The sequence below is a fragment of the Urocitellus parryii genome, chromosome 6 (assembly GCF_045843805.1).
Source record: "Urocitellus parryii isolate mUroPar1 chromosome 6, mUroPar1.hap1, whole genome shotgun sequence".
In the NCBI taxonomy this organism is placed as follows: Eukaryota; Metazoa; Chordata; class Mammalia; order Rodentia; family Sciuridae; genus Urocitellus; species Urocitellus parryii.
Genome location: NC_135536.1, coordinates 124,025,501 through 124,038,494, shown reverse-complemented (window position 1 = coordinate 124,038,494; position 12,994 = coordinate 124,025,501). Strand labels below are relative to the sequence as shown.

General features: G+C 44.8%; 1 protein-coding gene across 1 annotated transcript in view; it reads left to right on the top strand.

Annotated features, from left to right (window-relative positions):
- The window catches only part of Gabra5 (gamma-aminobutyric acid type A receptor subunit alpha5), a 71,664-nt gene that overhangs the window by 17,288 nt on the left and 41,382 nt on the right, over nt 1-12,994 (top strand). The window contains exons 3-4 of the mRNA XM_026402603.2: nt 236-303; nt 414-634. Of these exons, the coding sequence (XP_026258388.2) occupies nt 236-303; nt 414-634 (289 nt within the window). The remainder of the gene's footprint in view (nt 1-235; nt 304-413; nt 635-12,994) is intronic.

Below are 12,994 nucleotides of genomic sequence, written 5' to 3'. Positions count from 1 at the left end.
AGCAGGTCTCTTATGCAGAAAGACAGCCCAGGAGGGCAGAAGTACAGTGACAGCCCAGCTGGGCTTTCTTTATGTGATGGACATTTTATTTGCATTGTAGTTGGGAGCAGCTTAGTTCCACTGGGTATTCTGACCAGTCCTCTAGATTTACCAAACACATCATAAGTGCCCAAACACAGTGTGACGGAGGTGCAGGGTGAGTCCGTGCGCGGAGCAACCCGTGTCTCTGTTTCAGAGAGAATCACTCAGGTGCGGACTGACATCTACGTCACCAGCTTCGGTCCTGTGTCCGACACGGAAATGGTAGGTCACGGGGCCTGGCCCCTCCGAGATCATTCTAAATAGACCCCTCAAGAACTCCGCCGCTGCCCTCTTGGACTCAGATGTCCGCTCGTTGCCTTCCTTTGCATTAGGAATACACTATAGATGTGTTTTTTCGGCAAAGCTGGAAAGACGAAAGGCTTCGGTTCAAGGGCCCCATGCAGCGCCTCCCTCTCAACAACCTCCTGGCCAGCAAAATCTGGACCCCAGACACGTTCTTCCACAACGGGAAGAAGTCCATCGCGCACAACATGACCACGCCCAACAAGCTGCTGCGGCTGGAGGACGATGGCACTCTGCTCTACACCATGCGGTGAGCGAGGGCATGGGATGGGGGAAGCTGGCCGAGCCAGGGTTCAGTGCAGGGACGTGGTCCCGGCCAGTCCCAAGGTCCTGGGGTCCAATCCGTCTGAGGATGGGTTTCAGGACTGCAGCCTGCGTGGTGCGTCTCAGTGTTTCATACTCTTGCCCTTCCCAGGCCACAGCTCATGACAGTTCTTTGCTTTAGCGCCTGTGGGTTCAGAGCCATTAGTTATTTGTACTTTTTTTTTTTTAATTATTCTAATTCAAGAGCATCTTTGGAATTAGTGACCCAGATAATGTAAGATAGGGAAAATTTATTTTATAAAAATGTCATTGAAACCTTTAAAGAATCCTTTTTTTTTATGTTGTAGTCATGCAACCTTTTCAAGTTTTAAAAGTCCATTTCTCATAAACTTTGATAACATTGCACGGCTGAGGTTAAATTTCAGTATTTCTGGTTTCAAATGTTCATTAGTCATCTTTTCCCCTGCATTATTCATTCTCCTTCAGTAAATCAATAAATTGACCATCAAGAGAGGCTCCTTTATAGTTTCTCAAAGCTTTCATGGTGGGCTTAAGTCAGCTTCAGAATTTTTTTTTTTTTAATGTAAAAAAAGCCACCAAAGCCAAGTGAAAAATAAAGAAATAAATAAAGCACACGGATAGATGTGGGTTTATGGAATTCCCTGTCTCTTGCTACAATCTCTTAAACTTCATATGTAAAATAAGTAATCATAGTGAAAACTCATATTGCTCTTGTCATCTTTGGAGGCTGTATTTTCTCATGTATTTTCTGAGTAACACTTTGGCATGCAAATCTGATGGACAACAGAACTTTCTCCTTCTCGTCATCACTCCATAAGGAGCTCCGATGAGCAGTCTTGAGACACAACCCGTGCATTTCATTCTTTTTTCTTGTACCTTGCTTTTCCTTATAATGATCTTGTGCATGTTCTTCCCATTGATGGATGTGTGGGTTGTGGGCAGCATCATTGCCCTTGGACAGTTCCTTCTCCATGAAGCAAAGTGTATTGAAAAACTAAGAAATGTTGCCAGAATCGAGAACAAGGGCTTGGTCACCTTCCCATGGAAAAGAGAGGGTATGGAGAGTGCAATCTCAGCCTGTGAGCAGAACCCGGTGTGGTGGCAGAGGAGTCTGCTGGGTCTACACAGGGTGCTGGGTTGAGGGATTGACTCAGTGTGATCATTGTGGGGGTGCCTGTGTGTTTTTTGTAGGATACAACAGTCCCCATTGGATTGTTGTCCTTAATTCTCATCACCCAGTCACGGGGGTCAGGTGCAAAGCCTCAACAATGCAGCATGAGATGAGCGATTGTATTTCTGGAATACACTGGGAGGCTACCATCGGTATCACTGCCTGAATCTGGTGGTGGGAGGTAGGGTCACCGATTGGAAGGGGAAGAGGTGGGAGAAGGGCTTCTTACTGAGCACCGTGTGCCGACCCTGCAGGAACCCTGCCAGCCAGATGACACCATGACCTTTAACACTCAGAGAAAGCGAGGCTCAGAAGTGATTGGTAATTATCCTAGGGTCACACAGCTAGTGACGGGATGAGAATTTGAGCTCAGGTCTGAGCTCATATTTGACAATTGGAAGGATGTGGCACTATTAGATGTAGGGTAGATTTCTTAGTACCCTCTTCAGAGTGTCATGCCTAGAACTAGAAGGGAGTCAGTGAGAGGTGAGAATGGGAGCCACTTGTCGGCAGTAATGAGGGGTTGTTGATGCAGAGGATTCTGCTAATGAGCTGCAAAGTTGATAATGAGTTTTCTTTTTCAGTCATATACAACATTTGGGAATTGGAAATAGTTCCTCTTCAAGGTGCTATGAATTTTAATGTGGTGAAGCTAGAGCTAGGGGGTGATACTGCATGTTACTGACTTAGCCAAAATGATGAGAGGGCAACACGAACCTGTTAAAAATAGAAATCACGTGAAGTGGTGTCCCAGTGCCCCACCCCATCACGGGGCACTTCGGGCACGGCCTCTGGCTTCAGCACCTGGCCACACCTGTCAGGACTTGTGCTCTAATTTGGATCTTGAATGTCTTCTAAAGGTGCAAGTGATAAAAGCTGGATGCCTAGGGTGACCCTGCTGAGAAGTAGTGAAAAGTTTAAGAGGTGGAGTCCAGCCCAGGTATTCTGGTTAATGGGGGTGTGCCCCTGAATGGGATTGCAGGACTCCACATCCTTCCTTTTCTCTCTTTCACTCCCTGGCATAAGGTGAGTGGTGTGACTCCACCACACACTTTCCACATGATGTACTGCCTTACTACAGGACCGAAGCAAAGGGGACAATCAGTCATGGACTGGAACCTCCATAACTATGAGCCAAAAACCCTTTTTTCTCTATATAAGTTTATTTATCTCAAGTATTTGTTCTAATAACAGAAAGCTGTCAAAAACACCTTGTAAAACCAATGGTACCCTGATCCAGTGATTCCCAGTTAGTCTCCATCTTAAGGAAATTATTAGAAACATGAACTACGCTTCATGTACAAAGGTATCTGCTGTGACATTACTTGTGATGTCAAACATTGGAAGAAATATAAAAGCTGGTAAATTTTTTAAATAACATTGTGTTTTTAGTTTGTGTGTGTGTGTGTGTGTGTGTGTGTGTATGTATGTGTCTGCTACAGGGGATTGAACCCATGATCTCACACATGCTAGAGAAGGGCTTTAACCACGGAGCTACATCTTGTGTCTTTAAACTTTGTAATTAGTGAAACATGAAAGTGTAAAACAAACTAGGATTTGTGTGATGCCCTTTTAGTCTAAGACAAACATCTAGAAATGTTTAAAAATAGTGCAGTTACCATCTTTAAAAATGTAGCTTCAGAGTAATTGTATCTGGAGAAGATTTGTGTTGTAAAATTCCTATCACACCCCAGAAGTCGTTTAAATGAGTATTCAAAGATATACACAGTTTAGCAGGATGGAATTATTTTCATGGGGGATTTAAAAGAAGCCAAGAGAAAGTCAGCTGCAGATGCCATTTGATCCTAATATACCTGTCAGACAGCCTTAGGCATTTGCCTAGAGTTAGTTGACAACATTGGTTATGAAGAATTTTTTATGTTCTTTACAGGGTTGAAAGGTACAGTTCACCAACTACTCAGTGTAAGCCCAAAAAGAGACACAAACATTTCCCACTGGATCCTCCAAAAGAGAACATTCGGTGCTGGGGGTGTAGTTCAGTTGTAGAGCAAGTGCTTAGTATACCTGAGGCTCTGGGTTCAATCATATTGATAAAATTATTTTTTATTTTATTTATTCTTATTTGTTACATATGACAGCAGAATGCATTATAGTTCATATTACACAAACAGAGCACAATTTTTCATATCTCTGGTTATACACAAAGTACAGTCTTTTCTACCCCCAAGCCCCCTCTCTTCCCCTCTCGTCCCCTCTGTCCCCTCTGCCCTATCTAAAGTTGTCTATTCTTCCCATGCTCCCCCCCACCACATATGAATATGCCACAGTGAAACCCACTATTCTGTATAATTAATATGAACTAATGTCTTTATTTCTTTCTTTGAATACTGGGGATTGAACCCAGGGGCACTGAACCACTGAGTCACACCCCTATCCATTTTTATTTTTTATTTTGAGATAGGATCTCTCTAAGTCGCTCAGGGCCTCACTAAGTCACTGAGGCTGATCTGACACTTGCGATCTTCTGCCTCAGCCTCGGAAGTCAGTGGGATTACAGGCATCTGCCACTGTGCCCAGCTATGGATGAATTTGTTCAAAAGGACATTTTACAGTACAGATGCTCCCAAACTTACAGTAGGGCTACATTTACATAAACTTGTTGTAAACTGAAAATATCATAAGCTGAAAATGCATTTCGTGCACTTACCCCAAATGTCATAGCTTAGCAACGCAGCACACAGTGGAATGTCAGATTCCCTCATGATCCCTGTTGCTGACAGGAGGCTGTGATTTGGTGTGCTATGGCATGTTGCTAGCCCAGGAAAAGGCTAAATACAAAATTTAAATATATTGTCTATTAAGTGCGTATCACTTTCACACCATCGTAAAGTCATCTGATTGAACAATTACTCCTGGAGAGTCTTTCAGCAAATAGATCTATTTTACAAAGCCATCCCCAAAGCGGAGTTTCAAACATTAGGCATGGTGGCCCAGTCACTCCATCCTGGCCTCCTTTGCAGGGATGGAGGAGTAAGAGACTAGCTTTAGTCCATCCAGGATATTGATGGATGATTGTCACCATGGCTGGCTTTCATAGTTGCTTTTGATTCCGGATAGAACTTTTGGTCATTATAGATGGGTTCCGATTCCCTGCTAGACAAGCCCTTTGTTGCAGGGTAATTACCTCTGGTAGACAAGGCTGGTAGACATGGCTGTCTTTCCTCTCCGTTTCTTTTGCACTCTCCAGAAGTGCAAACTCTTGTGAGGATGCACCATGAGGGGCCTCTCTTAGTCTTCAGTGTCAGAAGAGCAAGGACTTACTTAGGAGGCGGGCTTTCTTAGAATCACATGATTCTGTCTGACTCATAAGAGCTCTTCTGCCCACCCTCACTCTGTCCAACTGAGGGAAAGATCTGGGTAAATGTTCTAGAATGTTAACCATTTCCCCATTGTAACAGAGCACACAGCACTGAGTAGCCTAACACCAGAGTCAGGTATTGAATGCCACGCTGCGTCGTCTTCTGTGCACAGTGTTTTCTTCTGTGATGTTTTTATTTTGAGGAAGACAAGTTCTTATATCTGTTTATATTCTGTTTAGACTTTCATCATTAAATGGGCAAATATTTGCCACACATTGAAGAAATAGGAGGTATCGAGAAGATCATGTACCTTGGGGTTATGCTGACTAAACTTCAAGTTCTTGAATTTAGTGGCCAGGAATCCTTGATCATTTCATATTAATCTCTTAGAATCACTTTTTTTTTCCTTTGTGTTGCCTTATTATTAATTATTTTTCTGACAATGCGGAAGAGCTATAGGGTCTAAGACTCTTTTGAGAACACCTAGCAAATAAGCATATTCTTCGAATGGCCACTCGAGGGCAGCATAGTCACATTTATGTTTGGTGATTCACAACACGCAAGGTAACCCAAGAAACTAACTTGGAAGAAATTGTGTTACACTTGTTTGGTTTATGGATAATGTATTTGAAGAAAATTGAATACATATAGCTAGAATTTTTTAATTTTTTTTTGAGAGAGAGAGAGAGAGAATTTTTTTAATATTTATTTTTTAGTTTTCGGTGGACACAACATCTTTGTTTGTATGTGGTGCTGAGGATCGAACCCGGACCACACACATGCCAGGCCAGGTGAGTGTGCTACTGCTTGAGCCATATCCATCTTCAAATTATTCTCTGTAAAATTTGCACAAATTTGACTTTCACCAACAGTGGGAGTAGAGATTGTCTCTCTTAATTCCTTTCTGATACTTTGAATGTGAAAATGAAGTGTCCTGCAACCAATTCCCTGTAGCTACTGACAGACAGCTGTACTCCATATAATCTCAGCACCTGGCAATAAAGAGGAACTAAATGCATGTTTGTGAAGGAATGAACAGTAATGGACTGAATGGGACCACTTTTTCTTAAGTGAGATTGTCTCTCTGCTCAACCTCAGTTTGAGGGATTTAGAAGGGAGACCCAGAGAAATTCCTCTTTTGCAAACAAGCTCAGTGCTTTGGTTTGTGCCAGTTTCATAAAGATTCAAGCTTATATTTGGCTAAAACATTGTACTTGCAGAATACAAATGAAGTCATTTAAACATATATTTCTTGCATATTTGGTTCAAAAACATGACTAGAATTATTCTTGGTCTATTATAGAGGGTCTTATTTCACAATTGCTACAGTCAGTCCTTAGTTTTGGACTGTTGAGCACACATCTCACAAAGGACCTCCCCATACTTGGCAAATGGACCATCTCCAACACATTTTTGCTTTCTTTCAAAGTATTTTACAGTATCTCAAAGGCTGTGGACACATCCAGTCTTAGTAATAGAGAAGCCAGGTTTCTGCTGTAGCTTCTGTACGGCTGACATGTCAGTCTCCCTTGCCTGAGCACGGACCTTCTTAGAGAGAGCCACATACATGCATAGGGACACAAGTTCCAACATTCTTGGTTGAAAGCCAAGTTGACTAGAGTCTCAGCTCTGGGCTTTGATCCAGAATACCCTCCTGCCATGCACACACACACAAAAGTCCAGGCATTCAGTTATGTCTGAATCAAAAGGATCACTTGATTTGATGAGCTCATTAATTTGCAAAAAATGTCTGTGTCTTTTGTTATAAGCCAGGTGCTTCAGAAAAACAAATTCATTGAATCTGCACAACACCATAAGAATTTGGTGCCATCATTATCCCAATTAATAAATAAATCCCATGAAGCAGGTAAAAGTGAATACACAGGAATCCACCCATCAATAAAGCCCAAATGCCCAAACCTGCTTGCCTGTCCCTATTGTAACATATACCTAAGCAAGGGCTGGGGATGTGGCTCAAGCGGTAACCCGCTCGCCTGGCATGTGCGGGGCGCTGGGTTTGATCCTCAGTACCACATAAAGTAAAATGAAGATGTTGTGTCCGCTGAAAACTGAAAAATAAATATTAAAAAAAATTATCTCCCTCTCTCTCCCTCTCTCCCTCTCTCTCTCTCTCTCTCTCTCTCTCTCTCTCTCTCTCTCTCTCTCTCTCTCCTCTCTTCTCTCTTCTCTCTTCTCTCTCTTTAAAAACAAAACAAAACAAAACAAAACCTAAGCAACCTGCACACTCTCTGTTCAGCTAACAGACTGAAAATAATATCCACTAGGTGGCGCCATGCCCATTTACATGGAGGAAAAAACAGGCCAGACTGCTCCAGAGGGCCCTGCTGAAGTACTGGCTCTTACTGAAGCACTTCCAGGGAAATGAAACGTGTTGTGGTTCTGTAGCACATTCCTCTGAAGGACACAGGAAGCCTGTCCTTAGCCTAGAGCCCTTCCTGTCATGCAGCCAGCCTGCACCTGCACCCCAGGCACTGGAACAGGGGTTCTGAGTCAATGTCAAAAGCTGGTTAAAAAGAAGAAAAGAAAAAAAATCCTCTTTTTCTCATGGGGAAGGGTTGAAGGACCAGCCCTCCTAATCTCAACTAAGAGTGTGGTTCTTTTAATTGGCAGATATTAATGGTCTCATCTCATGCATGCTGTCATCCGTGTGGTTCTTGAGTCTGAGTTGATTCTCAGATCAGCCAACAACAATAGGCATTGGAAAATTCTAGTCATTGTCTCATAGTAATGCAACTAATGCAGTGAGGATTTCTATATTTACCTGGAAAATAATTAGGTATTTGCCTGATGTGAAGTGGAAGAAGTTGCAAAAGAGTTCTCCATGCCCAAAGTGCTTCCCAAGGAGGTTGGAATCTCAAGAGTCTTGCTTTTGCCTTTTATAATTTGTGCTGTCTGATCTGGTAACCACTAGAAACCTATGACATTTAAAAATGAACCTTATATAAAATTAACAATTCAGCATATTAGCAACACCTCAGTCAATAGCCAGATGTGAATGGTGGCTTCCACAATGGACAGCACATGTATAGGACCCGTGGTGTTGCCACAGAGTTCCTTTGGAAATTCAGCCCAATCTCAGAATCAGAAGCATTTTTAGGGATCCTGTTTTTTCCACTCTGAGCCCTGATCATATGTGTGTCCACCCTACCTAGACCAGCAGTAGCCAGCTGCTCTCAGCCGTGTCACATGTACAGTTAACAAAGACACAGGGAATCTTTGTACTTAAGCAAAGTTTCAAAATATTTCAAGGAAACTTAAAAGTATTGAAGCTACATTCTTAATAGGCTGATTTTTCTAAAGCATTCTAGAAGTATGAATGGTCAAACCCATAAATATTTTCCTAGACATCTAACAAGAAAATAGTACGTTGCCAATTTAATTTTTGTTATTGAACTTTTTTCCCTAATTAAAATTCATTTTTATTTTTCTACTTTTGGCAATCCTGGGGATTGAACCCATGGCCTCATACATACGAGGCAGGTTCTTTACCACTGAACTACACCCGTAGCCCTTGAAGGTAATTTTTTTCTACAGTGCTTCACACAATATTAATAAGGTCAGTGAAGACACACTATTAATTGTTAGCATGGAATTGTTAGTCTGTTGGAATTAAAACACAGAGAAGAAAAAGAACATGGGCTGGACTAATAGGAGGGGCCCTTGGGGTTGGCTGAAGTACTGGCTCTCCTGAAGCTTTTCTTTGGGAGTCACTTCGGGAATGATGTGGCATTGGGTAGGTAGAGGAGAGGGGTGCGTGGCCGTCCAGAGAGCACATGTTTAAGGAGGTGGGTGAAGACCAGTGAGCGAGTGGGGCTCATCCTTGTGGACTGGGCATGAGGCTGAGGAATCAAACCTGAGGCAACTTTGTGTGTGGGGAAAAATGATTGGAGGCATTAGGATTATCCGAGGGAACAGGAATTTAGGGGATTATGATCCATGCAAGGGATGAAAGGTGACCCCAGGGAAATGGAAGAAATGGACCCTGTCTGTGACATTTTGGAGGTGAATGGACAGGACTTTATAGATTTAAAACTGGTGACAAAGGGGAGGTGTCAGAAATGATTCCCAGGTCTGTCTTGCCAAGTGATACCATTCCCCAAGATAATGACACAAAGGAATGAGTGAATGAATGCGAACATTTGAAAGGCACCAGGGCTTTCCTGAAAGTGTCAGAGAAACGTTGAATTCTATTTTCAATATGTTACACTGGTGCAGTCTCTGATGTGGCTAAATGAAGATATCCGGCACAGGTAAAAACAATCCAAAGAGACGACGTTCTCTGTGACTGTTAGCCAGAGGGTGTGTGGCTCAGCTTTTCCCCGGGTGCCCAGCGGCAGACCTGAGCCTGCATGCAGTGTGCTCCATCAGCCCTGAAGGCGCAGGGTCTTGTTCCTTCCTGCCTGGGTGACCCAGGATTTCCAGTAATGCTGGGGGACACCTCCCTGCCTGCCCTCTGCAGGGAGGAAGGATCACTGAGGATAGTAGTGCTAGAGTTGGAGTGGTGTGTGTGAGCGTGCATATGTATCTGTATGTAGGTGTGTGAGTGTTGTGTATGATTGTGGTATATGAGTGTGTGTATGTTTTTTGAGTGTGTGTGTGTGAGAGAGAGAGAGAGAGAGATTGTGTGGTTTGGGGGTGTGTCGTGTTTGAGGGAGTGTGGGTACATGTGTGTGAGAGAGTATGTATAGTGTCGGAGAATGTGAGTGTGTTTTGTGGGAGTGGTTGTCTGTGTGAGTGTGTCTTTGTGGTATATGTGTGAGTGAGCATGAATGGCTGTGTGAGTGTTGGTATGTAGTGTGGTATCTGAGTGTGTGTGTGTGTGTGTGTGGGAGTGTATGGTGTGTGTGGGTATAGTGTATAGTTAAAGTATGTATGTGGGGTGTGTGTGGGGTGCGGTTGTGATGAGTGTTGGTGTGTGAGTGGGTGTGTATGCGAGTGTGGTGTGTACAGTTGTGTGCATGTGTGTATGGTGTAAGAAGGTGATCATGGGGGTGTGTTTGTGACTGTGTAGCTTGTGTGAGAGGGCTTGTGTGCTGTGTGTGGTGTGTGATGAGAAGAAGGGCTCCCATCTCCCGACTCTTACTGGATAAGGAGGGGAAGGCAGTCTGGCCAGTCTCCTGCTGTGGGACCTGGGCTGGTTGCACTGCGGCCCTGCCCTGCCTCTCACACTGCTTGGCCCATCCTGTAGCCATCATTTCCTCTCCACTTGCTCCCTCCTTTCACCCATTTAAAGTCGGGTGGAAAAAGTTGAACCAGCACCATCCATGGAACCACCTGCTCAGCCTTAGGGGCTGGGGAGCAGGGCCAGTCCACAGGGCGACCTCAGGGGGCGAGACTGGGTGGAGGAAGTCATGTGGCCCTGCCTGAGCTGGGGCTGCCGGGGTTTCTGGACACAGAGACCAGCGTGTGCAAAACCATGGCTTCAGGAGTCAGTATGCAGTTATGTGAATGTGTGCTGGAGGCTGTCGGGAAGAAGGCCAGGGGACGGCAGGAGTTAAGACCTTCTTATGGACAAGGATCAGGGCAAGGCTGATTCCTTTTGGTTTGGCCTTGGGGAAAGTGTAGGCCAGCACCACCTCTGTAGGCTTTCCTGACCACCTTTACAGGCCACACAATTCCCCACGCATGTCCCCTTACCCCTCGGAAGTGGTGGAGTAGCTACAGTAGTTCCTCACTGCAGGTGAGGAGATCCTGAGGTTGGAGGGTAAAGCCAGGCCACCCCAGGAGGAAGTCATGCACCTGGATTTCTGTGTGAGCAAGCCCCAGCGTTCACATGAGGAAGGAAGTCGAACAAACCCCACATGGAAGGGGTTCATGTTTCCATGTTTCCATCTATTACACTTGTCTCTCAATGGTATCACTCTCAGTGAGTGAGTGAGTGTGTATATGTGTGAGAGTGTGTGTGTGTGTGAGAGAGAGAGGGAGAGAGAGATTGATTGATTGGTTGGTTCTGGGGCTCAGATGCTCCCCAGCTGAGCCACATTCCCATCCTCTTCTTTGACTCCTTTAAGAGAGGCTGGCAGAGGTCTGGAACACGGATCCCTCCAGACCCCTTGAGGGTCTGTGGGTGGTTCCACCATGGCACACCCAACGTCATCATGGAGTCCCCACCCTCATCTGAAAGTTAGAATGGTCCCTCTAGGCATCTCCTTGAATTGGAAGAGGCATCAGCGAGGTGATACAGGTGAGGGCCATGTTGTGATCCTCCTGCGTGAAGGTGTCTTAGTCAGCTTTTTGTTTTGCCTCTAGGACCTAAAATACTGCCCAAACAGTTTCAGAGGAGGAAAAGTATCTGTGACTTTCACTATTTCAGAGGTCTTAGTCCTTAGACAGCAGACTTCATTACTTTGGGCCAGAGTGAGGCAGAAAATCATGGTGGAAGGGTGCGGAGGAGGAAAGCAGCTCAGCTCATGGTAACCAGGAAGCAGAGAGAGTGCCCCACTCATGAGGGACAAACTGTAAACCCAAAAGACGCCCTTAGTGATCCATCTTCTCCAGCCACACTTCCCTGTTAATCCCTATCCGGGGGTTAATGCTCTGACTAGGCTAAGGCTCTCTTAACCCAATCATTGAAACTCTGAACTTCCCTGAGCTTTTGGGGGCCACCTCACATCCAAACCATAACAGAGAGGCTCCTGTCTGCCTCCCTAAAAGACACAATAGGCAGTTTTCTCAGACTGTGGTTCTTCCCTTGTTGCCCACTTATAAAAGCTAGTTCCACATTGCCCAGGATCTTCTCCGGGTTAGAGTCTGTTCTCCCATTTTCTCTCCCCTGAATCTGTTGCCTTCACCATTCTTGGTTGCGTGGACCTGTTTTCTTGTACTCTCTGGTCATCAGAACCACTGCTTTCCCCATTCTACAAAGAGGGTGCCATTTTGAGGCACCGGAGGTGGGTGCTGTGCTCCCCCATGAGGAGCCTGGGCACACGTTTTTGCCCTGCTTAGTAAAGGATTGAACAGAGACATGGGACCTTGCCCAGCTGCATGGACCTAGAGACACAGCTGGATGAACAAACATAGGGTTCCTCCAAGGCTTTGTCCTCCAATCTCAGAGTTGCTCTTCTGGAAAATAAGTTGTTTCCGTGGGTTTTACTTCTGTTTACTTATATGCCTTCAAATAAGTACCCTCAAGCCCTGATTTTCTTCTCTGTGGACGGCAGGCTTCTCTCTTGTGCCCTCTGCTGAGGTCTGCAGCAGCCCAGAGTTGTTCTTACATTGTAGCTGCTTGCTTAGTTCTTTGTTAACCAGCTGGTTCTGTCTATTGCTGACCCCCTTCCATTCTTTCTGCCACAAAACACCGGCCTTTCTTTGTAGTCCAAAGCTACCAAAGCTTCCCCTCCATCCACTGGGACTCTTCACCCTTCCCCAGAGGGCTGCTACTGTCATTCAGCTGATGCCTGGCTCTTGGTTTCTCTTATTATTCCCTCTAAATACAGGTGCAAAGACAACTGTAAAAGTCTTTCTCATTCCTTGCAGGAATCTCTAGGATGTTCAGGATTTATAGCCTGTGAAATAACTTGTAAATTTTGGATTCTACTCTTAACTTTGGTGTAGGCTTTGGAGCTATTCTGCCTGGATTGAAATCCTAGCTCTGCTACTAATAAATTTCTCCTTATGACAGTTAAAGTACTTGTCCCCTAGGGTTGTAAATATAAGCTAAAAGAGCCTATTCACAGTGCTCAGCCCAGAGGAGATGTCCATTTAGTCCTGTGAGCCAGGCTGGGTCCAGGGTCTCCATGAGAGCCCAGCAGACCTCTTCCTTCCTTCCATCCAAGGGGTGATGCTCCCCACCTCCCAGTTCTCCCTCCTGGGC